Genomic DNA, 18,293 nt, shown 5'->3' on the forward strand with positions numbered 1-18,293 from the left:
ATTGTCTCTGAGATTTAAGTGTTTTGTTTGAATGTTTTGAGATTAACGAATAGTAATCTGTTTTCTTCTTTGTGTATATTGTAGATGCCTGAAGAGCACATCGACATGGAACCTCCACCTGAACCTCAAGTGACAGAAGCAGAACAAACTCAAGCTGAGAATAAGCATAATGCACCTGCCTTTGGAGCTGATAAGCCACCGAAAGCACGGAAGAAGTATGCTAAAAGAGCACCTTGCTGGGAACACTTTCTGCAAAGAGATGAAGATCTCACTAAGAGCTATTGTAAGTATTGTGGTGCAGAGATGGTGAGTTCTTGCATATGCGTTGTTGTGCCCACATCCTGAATTTGATTGTTGGTGATGGTTTGAAGAAGGTAAAAGCAACTATTGTGGCTTTTAGGAATGTAGTCAAGTATGTCCGATCTTCTTTCACTCCACTTAGGTCTTTTGCGATGAGGTGTGAGAATGGGAAGCTATGCAGGGGCAGCTTGCCACTGGATGTTGTCACAAGATGGAATTCTACTTACATTATGTTGAGTTCTGCTTTGAAGCTGCGGTTTGCATTTGAGAAGATGCTGGCTGAGGACAAGTTGTACTATGATTACTTCTTGGAAGAGGATGAGAAGACCAAGGTCAAGAGAGTTGGTCCACCAACTGATTCAGAATGGGAAGAAGTGTCAAGGCTAGTTAAATTCCTCAAGATATTCTAGAAGGCAACTTTGGTATTCTCTGCTTCAAAGTTTGTGTCTTCTTCTGTATGTTACAATGAAATTGTGAACATTGAGAGGGCTCTGATCGCCAAGTGTGCCAGTCCGGATAAGGAGACCAGAAAGCAAGCTCATGTCATGAGGGACAAGTTTGAGAAGTACTGGGATGAATTTAACAACATGAATCCACTTGTCATCATAGCTAGTGTCTTTGATCCTTGCAACAAGATACAGTTTGCTTCCCTCTGCTTTGATCAGCTATATGGCAAAGATAAAATAGAGAATATGCATCTTTCTGCTAGAGTTTCAAGTGCAATGAAGAGGTTGTATGAAGAATATTCTTCGAGGCTGAGCAATCCAGTTGACATTCAAGCTAATGCAGAGGCAGAGCAACATATTGGCATGGATGAGTTTTCTGATGAAGAAGATGATTGTGAGAGGATCAAGTCTCTTTACAGCAAGATGGTTCAGTTTGGGGTGAATGATGATAGTGGAAATGAGTTGCAATGCTAACTGGCAGAGAAACCTGAGCTCAGAGTTGAGAATAATATCTTGGTAAGTCAGTTTTACTTTGTCTTCTTTTGACTGTGTTCTTTAGTTTGTTTAATTGTAGATGTCTAATTGTTTTTTTTTGTAGATTCAAGGAATGCTCTAGCTCCTCCTCCATGATTATTCATAATATGGCAGGTATGTCTACTTATTATTTAAGCTTCTGCCTCTGTAGTTTAAGAGTTTAAGTAGTATTTGTTTTTGATTTACATATTGACATTGTTTGGTATGAAGAAGAAGAAGAAAAGAAGAAGAAGAAGAAAAGAGTGACAGTGGTTAGAGATAAACTAATGTATTACATAAGTTTGCTTTTTCCCTCTTTATTTGTGAAAAAAAAAGGTTACAAAACTCAAAGAGAGAATTACCCATGGTAACCCACTTTTTATAATGATTAGCCAGGCTAACCTCTTTTTATTTTTATTGTCAGACTAACTCACTTTTTGTGTGATAATTTTTATAATACCAAAAATATCCTTTGCCTTTTTTTTCAAATGACAAATAGATATGGTTCATAAAATTATTAAAATTAAATTCCAATATCTAAATATTTATGAAAATATATTAATTGTTTAAAACCTAATATAATAGAATTAACCTTGAATCGACTTTTTTCATTCTCCACAACATAAGATCTCTTACGTCTTTTTCTTTTTGATTAGTTTTAGTTGTTCAAGTTTATTGAATTTCTAGGCTGAATTATTGTTAATTTTGAACCCCTATCCTTCGATTGTGTTTCTAGAATTATCTGTTCTTATTTAGATTGAAACTACTATTAATATATTTTAATTGCGTTTCATTAATAATTTTTAAAAATACCACTGAAAAGTAAAATGGCTATTAAGAAATTTTTATGAAACTAATACCAAACAAGTCTGCTAAAATTAATATTAGAGTTCTGCTACAATACCCCAGACTTAACTAAAGTCTATAGAACTATGCAGATTAGTTATGTGTCTGTTTAATATATTGTTAACATCTATCAAAAATGCGAAGACTTTACCGAAGTCTATGAATCTCCGTGGACTAACTATAAATCTGCTTAATATATTTTTGAAATCTACCAAAAATACGAAGACTTAACAAAAGTCTACATAACTCCACAGACTAACTATAAGTCTGCTTAATATATTTTGAAGATTTAACTAAAGTCTATAGAACTCCGCAGACTATCTATAAGTCTGCTTAATATAATTTTGAAGTCTACCAAAAATACGAAGATTTAACCAAAAATCTATAGAACTTCGCAGATTAGCTATAAGTCTGTTTAATATACTATTGAATTCTACCGAAAATACGAAGACAATAAAAGTCTAGATTTACTCCGCATATTAGCTATAAGTCTACTTAATATATTTTTGAAGTCTACCGAAAATACGAAGACTTAACAGTAGTCTAGATTTACTCCGCAGATTAGCTATAAGTTTACTTAATATATTTTTGAAGTCTACCGAAAATACGAAGACTTAACAGTAGTCTAGATTTACTCCGCAGATTAGCTATAAGTTTACTTAATATATTTTTGAAGTCTACCGAAAATACGAAGACTTAACAGTAGTCTAGATTTACTCCGCAGATTAGCTATAAGTCTGCTTAATATAATTTTAAAGTCTACCAAAAATACGAAGATTTAACCAAAAGTCTATAGAATTTCACAGATTAGCTATAAGTCTGCTTAATATATTATTAAAGTCTACCGAAAATACGAAGACTTAACAAAAGTCTAGATTTACTCTGCAGATTAGCTATAAGTCTACTTAATATATTTTTGAAGTCTACCAAAAATACGAAGACTTAACAAAAGTCTAGATTTACTCCGCATATTAGCTATAAGTTTACTTAATATATTTTTGAAGTCTACTGAAAATGCGAAGACTTAACTAAAGTCTAGATTACTCCGTAGATGATGTTCATATATTTTACAATGTTTTCCCTTAGTATATTCACATCTTTTGCATCTTTTGCTATCCATTTTGACCATTATTGCATAGCTTTAGGACTGTTCATGCATTAGAGTATAGTTGCATTGCATCTGCATCTTTTCTTGCATAAACAGGTGATTTTGGAGCCTAAGGAGCATGGAAGCAATGCTGAAGAGGAGTGAAGCTATCAAGAGGAGAAAGCAAGGAAGTTAGGGCTGAAGAACCAAGGTCCAGAGTTCCACTCGACCGTCCACTCGACCAGACACTCGACCGTGTGCGGAGAAGGACTCGACCGAGTGGATGCAGCAGAAGAAAAGCCAGNGTCTACTGAAAATGCGAAGACTTAACTAAAGTCTAGATTACTCCGTAGATGATGTTCATATATTTTACAATGTTTTCCCTTAGTATATTCACATCTTTTGCATCTTTTGCTATCCATTTTGACCATTATTGCATAGCTTTAGGACTGTTCATGCATTAGAGTATAGTTGCATTGCATCTGCATCTTTTCTTGCATAAACAGGTGATTTTGGAGCCTAAGGAGCATGGAAGCAATGCTGAAGAGGAGTGAAGCTATCAAGAGGAGAAAGCAAGGAAGTTAGGGCTGAAGAACCAAGGTCCAGAGTTCCACTCGACCGTCCACTCGACCAGACACTCGACCGTGTGCGGAGAAGGACTCGACCGAGTGGATGCAGCAGAAGAAAAGCCAGCTCGACCGGTCACTCGACCGAGCACCAGGTCGAGCTGACCGAGCCGCCTAGCTATTTTGTCTTTTAGCATTTTTAGGGCTTCCACTCCTTTTACTATATAAGGCCTTGTACCCTGCAGCCACCAAAGAGTCTAGCTTTTTAGATATTCTCAAACCTAGTATTTACCCTTTTGGGAAATTATTTCTTTTTGCACTTTTATTTTCTTAGATCTTGTACCTCCTTGAAGGAGAAAAACAAGAGATTCTTCATATTTGTTGGTTTCATAACTTTCAAAATATTGAGAATTCGAGTTTGATTCCTTCTTCAATATTGTAGATCTTTGCTTTATCTTTTATTGATGCAAGTTTCATTATTTGCTGGGTTTATAACTTTGTTGTTCATCATGTGTGATTGTGAGTAGTTTCCTTAGCTCTTAGGGATGGTTTAGGCTGGATGGATGTTGTGGTTGTTTGATTTGGTCAAGCTTGATTGTTGTAGATCTCTTCTAGGCTAGATATTCTTAATGCTGATCCTATAACCGAGAGGGTAGGGTTTGATCTCAAGCCTCTTAGCATTACACCAATGTCTAAGGAGCAAAGATAAGGCTAGATCTAGAGATTTTCATTAGGCATGCTAAGAGATTAGATGTCTTGTTTGATTNCATTAGAGTATAGTTGCATTGCATTTGCATCTTTTCTTGCATAAACAGGTGATTTTGGAGCCTAAGGAGCATGGAAGCAATGCTGAAGAGGAGTGAAGCTATCAAGAGGAGAAAGCAAGGAAGTTAGGGCTGAAGAACCAAGGTCCAGAGTTCCACTCGACCGCCCACTGGACCAGACACTCGACCGTGTGCAGAGAAGGACTCGACCGAGTGGAAGGAGCTGAAGAAAAGCCAACTCGACCGGTCACTCGACCGAGCACCTGGTCGAGCTGACCGAGCCGCCTAGCTATTTTGTCTTTTAGCATTTTTAGGGCTTCCACTTCTTTTTCTATATATGGCCTTGTACCCTTCAGCCACCAAAGAGTCCAGCTTTTTAGATATTCTAAAACCTAGTATTTACCCCTTTGGGAATTATTGCTTTTTGCACTTTTATTTTCTTAGTTCTTTTACCTCCTTGAAGGACAAAAACAAGAGATTCCTCATATTTGATGGTTTCATAACTTTCAAAATATTGAGAATTCAGTTTGATTCCTTCTTCAATATGGTAGATCTTTGCTTTATCTTTATATTGATGCAAGTTTCGGTATTTTTTGGGTTTATGACTTTGTTGTTCATCATGTGTGATTGTGAGTAGTTTCCTTAGCTCTTAGGGATGGTTTAGGCTGGATGGATGTTGTGGTTGTTTGATTTGGTCAAGCTTGATTGTTGTAGATCTCTTCTAGGCTAGATATTCCTAATGCTGATCCTATCACTGAGAGGGTAGAGTTTGATCTCAAGCCTCTTAGCATCACACCAATGTCTAAGGTGCAAAGATAAGGCTAGATCTAGAGATTTTCATTAGGCATGCTAAGAGATTAGATGTCTTGTTTGATTATTGACTATAAATGATCTGTTGCTTAATGCTTGCTTGTATAAGTTATTTGCTTTGTGAGAACAAGCCTAGAAATATATGAGCTTGATTGTTTCTGTCATGGGAGTGGATTAACATGTTCTTGGAGATCTTTGTCTAGAGATTAGCTCATATTGGTTGTGGTTTGTTGATTAAGTTAGATAACCACAATCTAAAGTCCAGCCCATGAATCCATCCCTAAGACCTTCCTTGTTTATTGATTTCCTAGCTTAAATCATGTTGTTTGATCATTGTTTGATTCGCTTTTGTATTGCTCTGTTTTGCTTGCATTGCTCCGTTTCTCGCGTTTGTCCAGCTCGACCCTGTACTCGATCTACACTCGATCGAGTGCTTGCTCGAGCTCATCCCCAGAATTCTTGTTTATGCTTTGTGTTTGTCCTGTCTCAATTCCTGTTTCATTTTAGTTGCATTTCTGTTGCATTCACTTAGTATCATGTTCATTACTTGCCTTGCATTAGTTCATTACTTGCATTACTATAGTTTCTATTTCTGTTCTTGCTTCATCATAGCTTTGATTAGTCTGCTCTCTTTACATTTAGCATCTATCTTAGTAGCTTTTACTTTCTGCATTTTACATTTCTTCAATAGGTTGTTAGTGACAAACATCCTTCATATTTGGCTTGACTTAGACATATATGCACATCCTGATTGCTTGCAAACACTCAGATTGGATTGACACCTCTTATACTGCAACATCATAAGGGGAATCGAAACACCTGCACTCCATTCATTCATCATCATTCATATCTCATTCCATCATATCATTCACCACAACCACAAAAACATGTGTTTCAGTAGACTAGCTATAAGTCTGCTTAATATATTTTTAAAGTCTACCAAAAATGCGAAGACTTTATCGAAGTATATGAATCTCCGCAGACTAATTATAAGTCTGCTTAATATATATTTGAAGTCTACCGAAAATCTGAAGACTTTACTAAAGTCTATGATTCTTTGCAGAGTAATTATAAGTCTGACTAATATATTTTTAAAGTATACCAAAAATGTGAAGACTTAACCAAAGTTTATAGAACTATGCAGACCTATAAGTCTCTTTAAGTATATTTTTGAAGTCTACAAAAAAAATTACTAAAGATTTTTCTTTTAAAAAATATTTCCTTTTTCATTTGATTCCCTTATTAAATGATTTCCTTTATTAATTTTGTTTTTCAATTATTTCCTTTTTAAAATTTTGTTTTTAAATAATTTTCTGAATATTTAGTATTATTGTATGTGTGATTTTTACAATAATTATGTAGTTAAGAAGAAAAATGAGTAATACACTACAAGAATACAGTTAATCCGCCACTGCTCGGCCACCGTTACGTAGCAGTCGCCACAAAAGGCTACTGAAAAGCTACCATTTAGCCACTGTTACGCTACCACAAAATTGTTGGACATTTCAGTCACCAATTAGTAGCTTAGCGGTAGCTGATTAGCCACGGAACATTGACGGTAGCCACGCCGTAGCTACTTAGTCACTGATATGGTAGTGTCGAAATTTTTTTAATATTTCTATTATTTTTTTGTGATAGCGACCATAAAGAAGTGGCAGAATCGGTAGCTAAATTTGAATTTTATGGCGACTAATAATGCAGTCGCTTACAGTCGATATGCTGTGTTTTTTCTTACCGTTGTCTGGCTACGGAATATGGTCGTAGCTATCAGTGGCTATAAGTAACGGATCTAATTATGACAGTTCTCTACAGATGGTTTAGCGTCTATAGGATAGTAACGAATCGACCGTTTGTTGCAGACAATAATTTTTACAGAATTCAGGAATTCTTTTGCTAAAATGTCTTTTACACGAAATTTATTTTTTTGAGAGAGGGTGGATGTATGAAAGATTAGATCCGGTGAAGAAGGGTGTTTCTGATGCCTTTTTTGTAGGATTAAACACGTTTTTCAATTGTGCACAAAAGGAGTCTTCTTATATTGAGAAAGGAACTATGTTGTGTCCATGTACTCAATGTAAAAATAGGAAGCGTCTTGATGCAAACACGGTGAGAAATCACTTATATACGAGAGGGTTCACGGAGAACTATTATTTCTGGTCGTCACACAGAGAAACTGTTGGCGGTGAATGTTCAACGAGTGTCGTTCAACCGGAAGATGCAAATCAATTTACAACTTATGAAGATATTGGGCATCAAGAAGGTGGGGATCAAGAAGGTGGGCATCACGAAGGTGACAGTTATGCGTATGTACACATGGTAGAAGATGCTTTTCTGGAAATGCAGCCTGAGTTTCATGCAACTCAAGAAGAACTAACTGGTGATTCGAACCATTTTTTCCAAATGTTGGCGGCTGCAAAAGAACCTATATACAAGGGATGTGTAGAAGGATTGTCTGCGCTATCTTTATCAGCTCGTATTATGCATATTAAGACAGAGCATAACCTATCTGAAGTTTGTGTGGATGCAATATCACAGACGTTCAAAGAATATCTACCACATGGTAACAAAGCTCCAGAATCTTACTATGACACAAAGAAGATGGCGAAAGCATTGGGGATGCCATTTTACAAGATTGATGTATGTGAAGATTATTGCATGCTCTTTTGGAAGGGTTTAGATAAAGAGCTAACGACATGTTGTTTTTGCGGCAAAGATCGGTATCATCCTAGAGAAGGTCCTGGGACGAAAATTCCAAAACAGAGGATGTTTTACCTCCCTATCGCTAATCGATTAAAGCGATTGTACCAATCAGAACAGACAGCATCACATATGAGATGGCACGCTGAACATGTAACTCCTGAAGGAGAGATGCAACATCCTTCAGACGGTGCTGCGTGGAAACACTTTAACCAGATATATCCTAATTTTGCCTTGGAACCTCGGAATGTCTATTTAGGACTATCAACAGATGGATTCAAGCCTGGTGGTATGCATAGTAAGAACCATTCTGTATGGCCTGTTATAGTCACTCCATATAACTTGCCACCTGGTATGTGCATGAAGAGAGAATATCTCTTTCTATCTGTTTTAGTTCCTTAACCGGAGCATCCAAAGAAAGGGTTAGATATTTTTTTGCAACCGTTGATAGAGGAATTGAAGGATTTGTGGATAAACGGTGTAAGTGCATATGATGTGTCTAGGAAACAGAATTTTGTGATGCATGTTGCACTAATGTGGACTATTAATAGTGATTTTCCAGCTTATGCCATGTTATCAGGGTGGTCGACACATGGGCGATTAGTTTGTCCATATTGTTTAGAGGAGACAAAGTCTTTTTGGTTACCTAACGGTAGGAAACATTGTTGGTTTGATTGTCATCGTGCATTTCTGCCTACTGATCATCCTTATCGCCGAAACATTAGATCTTTTCGTAAGAACATAGTGATCAACGACAAGCCACCAACATGGTTAACGGGTAAAGAAATATACTACGAGAGGATTAACCAAATTGAAGGCTTAGAAAGAACAGTCGAATGTGGGGGCAGAGGACATGAAAATCCTCATCGTTCTATTGATGGCTACAGTGATTATCATAATTGGGTGAAGAAGAGTATACTTTGGGACTTGCCTTAGACAGATCAACTTCTTCGTTATAATACTGATGTTATGCATACTGAGAATAACTTTTTCGACAATGTCATGCACACAGTTTTGAATGTGCCAAAGAGGACAAAAGATAGCTTAAAATCAAGGAAGGATTTACCAGGGATTTGTAATCGTAAGGATTTAGAGATTTTACCAAATGGTAAAGCCCCTGTACCAAATTTTAGGCTATCGAAAAAGGGTAAAAAGAGATCTTCTTCAGTTGGTTGAAAAATGATATAAAGTTTCCCGATGGATATGTTTCCAATATTTCAAGTTGTGTCAATATTGACAATGGCGAGCTTACTGGGCTAAAAAGCCATGATTGCCACGTGATAATGCAGCAAATACTCCCTATTGCGTTTGCAGAGCTTCTCCCCAAGAATATACACACGGCTATATCAGAAATTGCTCTGTTTTTTCAGGATTTATGTGGAAGAACATTAAAAACGGATGACATTGCCTTGTTGAAAGAGAATATAGCTGTTAAGATATGCATTTTGGAGAAAATCTTTCCTCCAGCGTTTTTGGATGTTATGGAGCATCTTCCTGTTCACTTACCCGTTGAAGCTGAATTAGGAGGTCTAGTACAGTACAGGTGGATGTATCCATTTGAACGGTTTATGAGTCATTTGAAGAAAAAGACTAAAAACAAAGCAAGGATTGGAGGTTCCATAGTTGCTGAATGTGTGAATGAAGAAATATCATATTTTCAATCGCATTATTTTGCTCTTAATGTAATCACAAAACAGTGTGATCGTCGCCGTGAAGCTGAAGGTGAAATTAAAATGAGCTATACTTATCCGGGAGTTCCAACAATTTTTCAGCCCATTGGACGTGTTAGTGGGAGTTGTGGGAAAGGTTGGCTTTGAGAACAAGATGCTCACGTTCTTCAAACATTTATATTGTTAAATGTCGAAGAGATAGCTCCATATGAAAGCATTTTTGAAGAATATTTGTGTTTTACAATCCAGATATTACCGACGATGCCATCAATAATGCGAAAGATGTGCAATATGCTGAGTGGTGCAGAGACTACGTAAGTAACAATCTTTCTATATTGTTAAGAAATCATCATTGTATGTTTAATTACTAATAGTTCTAATTACAGATCAATGATGATATTAACTATAGCGGCCCGCTATGGTTGCATGAATTGGTGCAAGGTCCACAACGGGGTTACAGTCCTGGCCAATCTACTTTACCCAAGGTTACACATTCCACAACCATGCACATGGGCAAGGGAAGAAAACGATGAATTACGGAGTTTGTGTTCGAGGTACATCAGCTGAAATAGAGTATTTCGGTTTGTTGGAAGAGATATTTATGATCGAATACTACGGTGCAGTTGGCCTTAGAGCAATGGTTTTTAGATGTGCATGGTTTGACCAAACACCTGGTCGTGGACTACGCCGAAATCCTTCTGGCATTGTTGATATATGTCCTAGGAGAAGATATGAAAAGTATGATCCTTTTATTGTTCCCGAACATGCTGACCAAGTGTGTTACATCCCTTATCCACGTCTAAAGAAAAGTAGTGAAGAATGGTGGGCAGCAAGTAAGGTCATTCCACGCAGTTTTAGAGATACTTCTGGGAAGGTTGTAGATGAGGTAGCTCTACAAGAAGAAGACAACCATATTCAGAATGTTGTGGTTAGTGGTATTATCTAAGTAAGAGATCATGTTGTAGAAGCAGAAACAGCGACATGGATATAGACGATGGTGAAACAGTTGTTGAAGAAACGGAGGACGAGGACTATGGTTCAACCGAAGACGACGACAAGGATGAGGGCGAAGACGACGACGAGGATGAGGGCGAAGACAAGAGTTATGGTTCATCCGATTCAGAGTGATCTGTTGAAATGAAACAGAGCAATTTTAAAACAGAGTATTTTTAATAAAAAGTGTATTACGAAGTTGAAGAATTTTTAATTTAGCGACTTAATTGTTGGTGGCCCAATAGTATCTAATTTTTGGAGCCAAAATTTTGGGTTTTGGTTCCTAAAATCCACGAAATTGGTGTTTATATTTGGGGAATTTATGGACCGGGTAAAATTCCCTCCACTAATTTTCATAGGCGACTAATTTATGGACCGGGTAAAATTCCCTCAGTTATTTATCTTCTTATCTCCACTTAAACTGCGAAAACCCTTACTACAAAACAATGTGAGCGGTTGTTTAGTGTGATTATCCTCATTCTCCGACGCCGTAGTCTTCCAATTCAAGGTTTGTTTTGTACATTCGTTCCAATTTTTTTATAATTTGTCTTTGTTGTGTTCTGAATTTTGTCACATGGACAAGTTTCCTTTGATTTTGGTCACAAGCGATTAAGTTTAGTTTAATTTGATTTTGTTTCTGTTGCTCTGGTTTACTTTGACTAGCTTTGGAACAAACACAAAATCTAATATTGTTGTTTTTGTACATTCTAATCATATATCTACTGTTGTTTCCAAGAATGAGTAATATGGGATCGGTTCCATTTCGTTCTGTGCCTCGACGAAGGAACGCTTCCACCACATCAATAGGTAGCCAAGGAGTTAATTCTTCTGCAGCATCAGCTGCTCCTGCTGCCCCAGCTAAACTTCCACAATTGAGCTTGAATGAAATTATGTCATCTCCCTCTCGTCGTCTCAAGCCTCGTTTACATCCAGATAGACCATAGCGACCTAAGGATGTTTGGTGAGCTTTTCAAACTTTTATTTGATGCTATATGTATTTGATGCTAAGGGTATTATTTATATCGTTCTTTCATATTTGGTGAGCTTTTCAGGTTTGGTCTTGATGATTGTGTTAGGACTGATATCAGTTCGATATACCAAAATGATTTCAAAGGTCCATGGAGCTGTATAAGTAATGTCCCTCCAGAGCATCAAAAGCAATGGTGGTCTAGATTTGCGGTAAGTTTAAATCCAGATTTTAATTATGTATTTGTTGAGCTGTATAAGTAATGTCCCTCTCTGATTTTTTTTCTTTGCTTTGTTATCTCAGCAGCGTTATTTTTGGGAAGATGAATACCATGACGCTGTTGTCAAATTATACCGCAAGCAGCTTAAAGACTTGCTAAAAAACCGTATCAGCAAGGGAAAGCGAGATGGAGTAAAGCCTGATTTTGTTAGTGATGATGATTGGAATCTGTTGGTAGAACGTTGGGACACAGAACCAGCAATGAAGAAGTCTAAACGGTGTAGTGACACTACAAGAAAACAGGCGGTTAGCGACTACACTATTAGTCGCTTTGTAGTCGTAAAAACTGAGGTTACGACTAAATAGTGACTAACACAAGCAATCGGAGATCGAGAGTCGCTAATTAATGTAGTCGTATACATAGTCGTCTTTCAGCGACTACTTTACGACCAAAAGTTATAGTCGTCATATGGTCATAACCTAGTCCGTTCGTAGTCGTTAAAGTAGTGTCTGTTATACGACTATAGTGTGATTAATTAGCACATACAAGTGGTCTTCTTACTTTGTCGGTTTTTAGTCGTATAATTGTGGTGATAAATTGGCGACTAAGTACTGACTGAGTGTTTAGTAGTCGCTATATAGTCACTTGCCTTAGTGACTATTTGGAAACTACAACACAACTATTTGGCCACTGATGTTGATTTCAGAATTTCTATGTTACGACTACAAAGCGACTGATGTTGATTTCATAATTTCAGAATTTCAGAATCAGAATATACTAATTTAAACTGAAAGATTCGAATACCAATTTAAACTGAAAGATTCAAATTTGGAAAGACATAATATCGAAATATAGTGTAAGTGGCCAAAAGTACATGTTACATGTTAAAGTCATAAACACAATCTTAAAAGAAAGAGATAGAGTTCAACCAAAAGAGAGAGAGATAGAGTTCATCCAAAAGAGAGAGATNTTGGAATCTGTTGGTAGAACGTTGGGACACAGAACCAGCAATGAAGAAGTCTAAACGGTGTAGTGACACTACAAGAAAACAGGCGGTTAGCGACTACACTATTAGTCGCTTTGTAGTCGTAAAAACTGAGGTTACGACTAAATAGTGACTAACACAAGCAATCGGAGATCGAGAGTCGCTAATTAATGTAGTCGTATACATAGTCGTCTTTCAGCGACTACTTTACGACCAAAAGTTATAGTCGTCATATGGTCATAACCTAGTCCGTTCGTAGTCGTTAAAGTAGTGTCTGTTATACGACTATAGTGTGATTAATTAGCACATACAAGTGGTCTTCTTACTTTGTCGGTTTTTAGTCGTATAATTGTGGTGATAAATTGGCGACTAAGTACTGACTGAGTGTTTAGTAGTCGCTATATAGTCACTTGCCTTAGTGACTATTTGGAAACTACAACACGACTATTTGGCCACTGATGTTGATTTCAGAATTTCTATGATACGACTACAAAGCGACTGATGTTGATTTCATAATTTCAGAATTTCAGAATCAGAATATACTAATTTAAACTGAAAGATTCGAATACCAATTTAAACTGAAAGATTCAAATTTGGAAAGACTTAATATCGAAATATAGTGTAAGTGGCCAAAAGTACATGTTACATGTTAAAGTCATAAAAACAATCTGAAAAGAAAGAGATAGAGTTCAACCAAAAGAGAGAGATAGAGTTCAACCAAAAGAGAGAGAGATTGAGTTCATCCAAAAGAGAGAGATATTGAGTTCATCCAAAAGGGAGTTAAAACAGAGAAACCTACTAAGCAGATGTTGATGGAGTTGGAGTTGGTTCTGTGGTTGTCTCTTTAGGTGAATGGCTTGCAACAAAGGACTGAAACCTCGGATCACATTCCCTTAGAAACTCCTCCACGATGGAAAATTGGTCAATCTTGTCCTTCTGGGCAGCAATAACTTTGGATTGCTCAGCTTCACGCGCAGCAATTTCTTCATCACGCCGCTTCAGTTGAGCAGCCTGTTCTTCAATCATGCGTTTAGCTTCCTTCAACTGTTCTTCGAGAGCCACAAAGGTAGAAGAGCCACTTGCTTGCTTATGCTTTCCATTGATAAGGCAGTCCTTGAGGCTTCCAACTCCATAAGGTGTTCCTCTTGAATCCTTCTCAGTGGACTTGAAAATAAGACAAAAGTTAAGATTAGAGAATGACAAATAAAACTCCAAGACTACAAATGTGTATTGGTTTTTAAAAAAATAACCTGAAGGAAAATTTCTGTATATTCTTCTGTTGTGAGGTCCCGTGGCCGTGATTCTCCATCTGACACAGCAGTAGACTCTGCTTCGAGCTGAGACAACCTGTCTTGAACAGTCTTCTCATATGTTTCTGCAATCTTTTATGCCTTCCGATCAACATATGTACCATCGGGCTTTGTATGTGCCTTGATAAAAACCTCACCAAGTCGGACTTCTCTTCCCAATTCATGTTCCTGCAAAGTTAGCAAAGCAACAAGTTAGATTAACTTAAAAAAAAAACACCTAAGTAATAATTGAAAGTGGCAAAAATAATAGCTACTTAACCATTTCATCTTGAAGCTCTCGATACGACTTTGGCCCTGAGAGGTGGACATGAGGACCTAGGCCGTTACGGTCAGACATACGGGCATCAGAGTAGGTTTTACTCTTTTGTTGTGCTTCTTCAGTGTCCCAGCTTGTTTAGAAGAATTTTAGTAATCTTCCGAACAAGTTTCGATCCTTTGTCACGAGTAAACCTCCATACACATGAACCAATAAAACAAGTAAGTAGGTTACTTAAAAGCTCCATACACATGAACCAAAAAACACCATTACAAAACATTGACTCACATGAACTAAAATGAACTAAAAGCTCCATACACATCTTTCTACGCATACGCACATTCACAAAACATTGACTGACCAAGACAAAAAAACATCATTGCAAAACATTGAACTAAAATGAACTAAAAGCTCCATACACATGAACAATACGCATACGCACATTCACAAAACATTGACTGACCAAGACAAAAAAAAACATCATTGCAAAACATTGACTCACATGAACTAAAAGCTCCATACACATGAACAATACGCATACGCACACTCACAAAACATTGACTCACATGATTTCTCTTCTAACATTCACAAAACACATGAGAAGATTCGAATCATACCATTGGGTGTTCGGTAAGGGTGTGGGAGAGAGGACCGTGGTGAACTGATCCCTGTTTGGCACCAGAAGCAGGGCATTTAGAGCCCGAGCCACGTCCTCCTGGAGTTCCGGCAACGCCGCATCAGTTTCTTCTTCCAAGTTGTTGCCTTGAGATGATGGATGACTACGAGTCTGAGAGCGTTGAACTTGAGATGGATGACTACGAGACTGAGACCGTTGGACTGGAGAAGGTGGTGAGTCATCTTGAAGATTTGCATGAGTCGCTGGATTGTAGTTAACTTCTTCTGAAGGAGACCGGCGTACTGGAGGTTGAGGTTGGCGACTAGAGGAGCCCTGAAATAGTTGTTGAGGCGGAGGATAGTCCCGGATCTGGGATTGCGTTGGTTGTCGAGGCAAAATAGGGACTTCTTCAGGTATCTGCCGCGGAGGAGGAGCTTGGACTGCCGGCGTGAAGTCGTATTGACTGGAAAGATTTGTCGGTCGTACTCTTGACCCTCCGGGAATCTGAGAAACATTACGATCAAGTTTTCTCTTTTTTCCTCGATTAGGCATCGTGTGACTGAGGATATAGTCGAAAAGAGAGACTGAGAAGAGACTGAGAAGAGAGAAAACAAAGAAGAGAGACTGAGAAGAGCGACTGAGAAGAGAGAAGAGAGACTGAGGCGGCTTTAGGGTTTCGTCAATAAAGAAGAATGAATGAGAGAAGAGAGTGAGTGTTTAGGGTTAGGTCGAAGAAGAAAAGATAAATGGATTTGGGCCTAGCCCATTCGGATAAATGGTTTGGGCCTAGCCCAATTTTTTTTAAATTGTTAATTTTATAAAATGTTGTTGTTAATTAAAAAAATAAACATTTAATTACATAAAACATATATCTATCCATAGAAATATAAAACATAGAAACATAAAAACATAATTCATTCATTACTTTTTATTTTACATAAAAAGAACAAATTTAAAAGAGAAAAAAAAACAATTAAAAATGTTTAGCAAAAGAATTTGTGGCAAACTCACAATTTACAAAAAAAAAATTTACAAACTGCCCAAATAATTATTTTCGCACAATATTAAATTTTCCCACAACATTTTAAGATTTTAAGGAAGCTTTGTCTCTCTCTTTAATTTGTTTTGCATATATTATATTGGGTCTCAGTTTCAATGTTATTTCGATATAAAGTTGTAAATTTCACAATTTCTAATATTGATGTTTGATCGTACCTACTCAAGGTAACATGTCATTTAATTTTCCTTTGGTTTTCACTAATAGATTATCACTTAGTTGACCATGTGGTAGAAAAATTTGCTGTTTGAGTTTTTAAATGAAAAACAAGCCAAAGGAGTCACCTATTAGTCGCTAATTTAGCGACTACTACTCTCCGTCGCTGAGTAGTCGTTAATTTAGCGACTACTACTTGCAGTCGCGGAGTAGTCGCTAAATTAACGACTAATTTACCATTAAATATTTCAAGGAACAACTTAGTCATAAAATAGTCGTCAATTGACGACCACAGTTACGACTACGAACTTGGTCGTAATTTAACGACGATATTGTGACTAATTTGTATCAGTCGCAGAGAAGTCATCATATAGTCGCAATTCAGTCGGCAAATTTAGTGACTACATATATAGTCGCTAAGTGTAGTCGCTAACTGCCTGTTTTCTTGTAGTGTGATGAAAGAAAATCACAGCGGTCTGGCTATGGAGCGCATTGTCATACTGGCGGGTCAAAGCCAGTATGACAAGGATTGAATATGAAATGGTAAGCCATCACAATTAATTCTGATTGGTAACATAGGTTTATTAGTTATGATAGCTCTTGTTGTACTTAACCATAATTCAACATGTTCTTTTTTGTAGACTGAAAAAAATAATGGCGTAAGGCCTTCCATCCCTGAGTTGGTTAAGCAGACTCACACAAAACCAGATGGGACATATGTGGACAAGAAAGCTAAGGAAATTGTTGAGGACGTGTACAACTTGGCGACTCAAATGTCACCACATGATTCAGATGATAACGAAGGAGACTCATCAGCTGTTTCACCACCTTCTTCTACTCTTTTGAATAAGGTCTTCTGTGAGGTGCGTATCACCTTCGTTTCTAGTTTTAATGGACTTTTATTAATTTTAATAACTCATCTCAACACATGCTTAATAAGTTAATATATACTTATGGTTAACAAATTGTTTTAATTTTGAATAGCAAGTACCTGTGGTCAAGGGATACCGGTTTGGCATAGGGTCTGTGCATCATCATCGTGGTGAGGCTTTGCAGTCTTCCACACCATGTCCCTCACGCCAAAATCACTTGGAGACAGAGTTTGCGGAGATGAAAACCACTGTCTCCTCCCTTGGTGACCAAGTTGCCACCCTAAGTGGCAAGTTTGACACACTTCAAGCCTCTCTGAACATCTTGGTTCAAACAATCACAAGAATGCCAACTACCATCACTACACCAGTAGATCAGCCGTGATATTGACTTGAGTAATAATGACTTTCTCTCCCTTATCTATCTATCTTGTTTTCATTGTGTCTAACCGGAACATGGATGTTTTGTAATCTCTTTTGATTGTGAAAAAACCTTAAAACATATTATGTATGCTTGGATCAGAATGTATTTTGGATGAATGAAGAATGTCTTTTGGATATATTTTATTCTAAAGCGGTTGCCATAAGCGACCAACTTCGTAGGGCAAAACAGTGGCTAAGATAAAATAGCCACCAATTTAGATATATTAATCTGATTCCAGTTCAGTAGCTAAATGCCAATGAATACAATGGTGCCTAATTGTTATTATATAGCCACCAAATAGTAATGTCTCCCACAGTGGCTACGTCAAAGGGCGACCATCTATTTTGGTAACTAAAACCGTGGCCATCTAGCCACCGGTATTAAAGTCGCCGAATATTAAAGTCGCCAACAGTGGCTATATAGCCACCAAATATTAAAGTCGCCAACAGTGGCTAGTGGCAAAGAGCCACTATTTATTCTGGTAACTAAAACTGTGGCCAACTAGTTACTGTTATTGTGGGAGCTAATTTAGTTGCGCTTCTGAATAACTGGTAGCTCTTTGATTGCTATTTAGCTACTGAAACGGGGCGTTGCAAGCCAGTTGCTATATAGCAACTGTTGGCGACCAGTGGCAACTATTGGCGACCGAAAAACCATTTAGCTACCGTCCATATGCAACCGGAATATTTGGTAGCTAACAGTGGCTATTTCGTTTTAGCGACTGATTTGATTGATTAGTGA

At 37.4% G+C, this 18,293-nt stretch overlaps 1 protein-coding gene and 2 long non-coding RNA genes across 4 annotated transcripts; 2 read left to right on the top strand and 1 right to left on the bottom strand.

Annotated features, from left to right (window-relative positions):
- LOC109131223 lies at positions 7,271-8,965 on the top strand. The gene is made up of 2 exons (XM_019241915.1): positions 7,271-8,381; positions 8,481-8,965. The coding sequence occupies exons 1-2, from the start codon at positions 7,271-7,273 to the stop codon at positions 8,963-8,965; spliced, it is 1,596 nt and encodes a 531-aa protein (XP_019097460.1).
- Positions 11,089-12,580, top strand: LOC104771274. Of its 2 annotated transcripts, XR_764774.2 has the most exons (4): positions 11,089-11,200; positions 11,429-11,653; positions 11,745-11,871; positions 11,963-12,580. It is a non-coding gene; the product is annotated as an uncharacterized LOC104771274 (long non-coding RNA). The 2 variants fall into 2 exon arrangements; XR_764773.2 differs by having other exon boundaries at positions 11,099-11,653.
- On the bottom strand, positions 13,560-15,680 carry LOC104771275. Its single transcript, XR_002036943.1, has 4 exons — positions 15,048-15,680; positions 14,434-14,624; positions 14,115-14,342; positions 13,560-14,028 (listed from the first exon to the last, which is right to left on the bottom strand). It is a non-coding gene; the product is annotated as an uncharacterized LOC104771275 (long non-coding RNA).

Source organism: Camelina sativa, chromosome 20 (genome assembly GCF_000633955.1).
Source record: "Camelina sativa cultivar DH55 chromosome 20, Cs, whole genome shotgun sequence".
Lineage (NCBI taxonomy): Eukaryota > Viridiplantae > Streptophyta > Magnoliopsida > Brassicales > Brassicaceae > Camelina > Camelina sativa.

What these genes read in the sequence shown, in the direction of transcription:
- LOC109131223 (XM_019241915.1), top strand. Translation starts at nt 7,271, where the DNA reads ATGTATGAAAGATTAGATCCGGTGAAGAAGGGTGTTTCTGATGCCTTT. An exon ending in TCCATATAACTTGCCACCTG is followed by an intron (nt 8,382 to 8,480) that starts GTATGTGCATGA and finishes AACCGTTGATAG; the next exon opens with AGGAATTGAAGGATTTGTGG.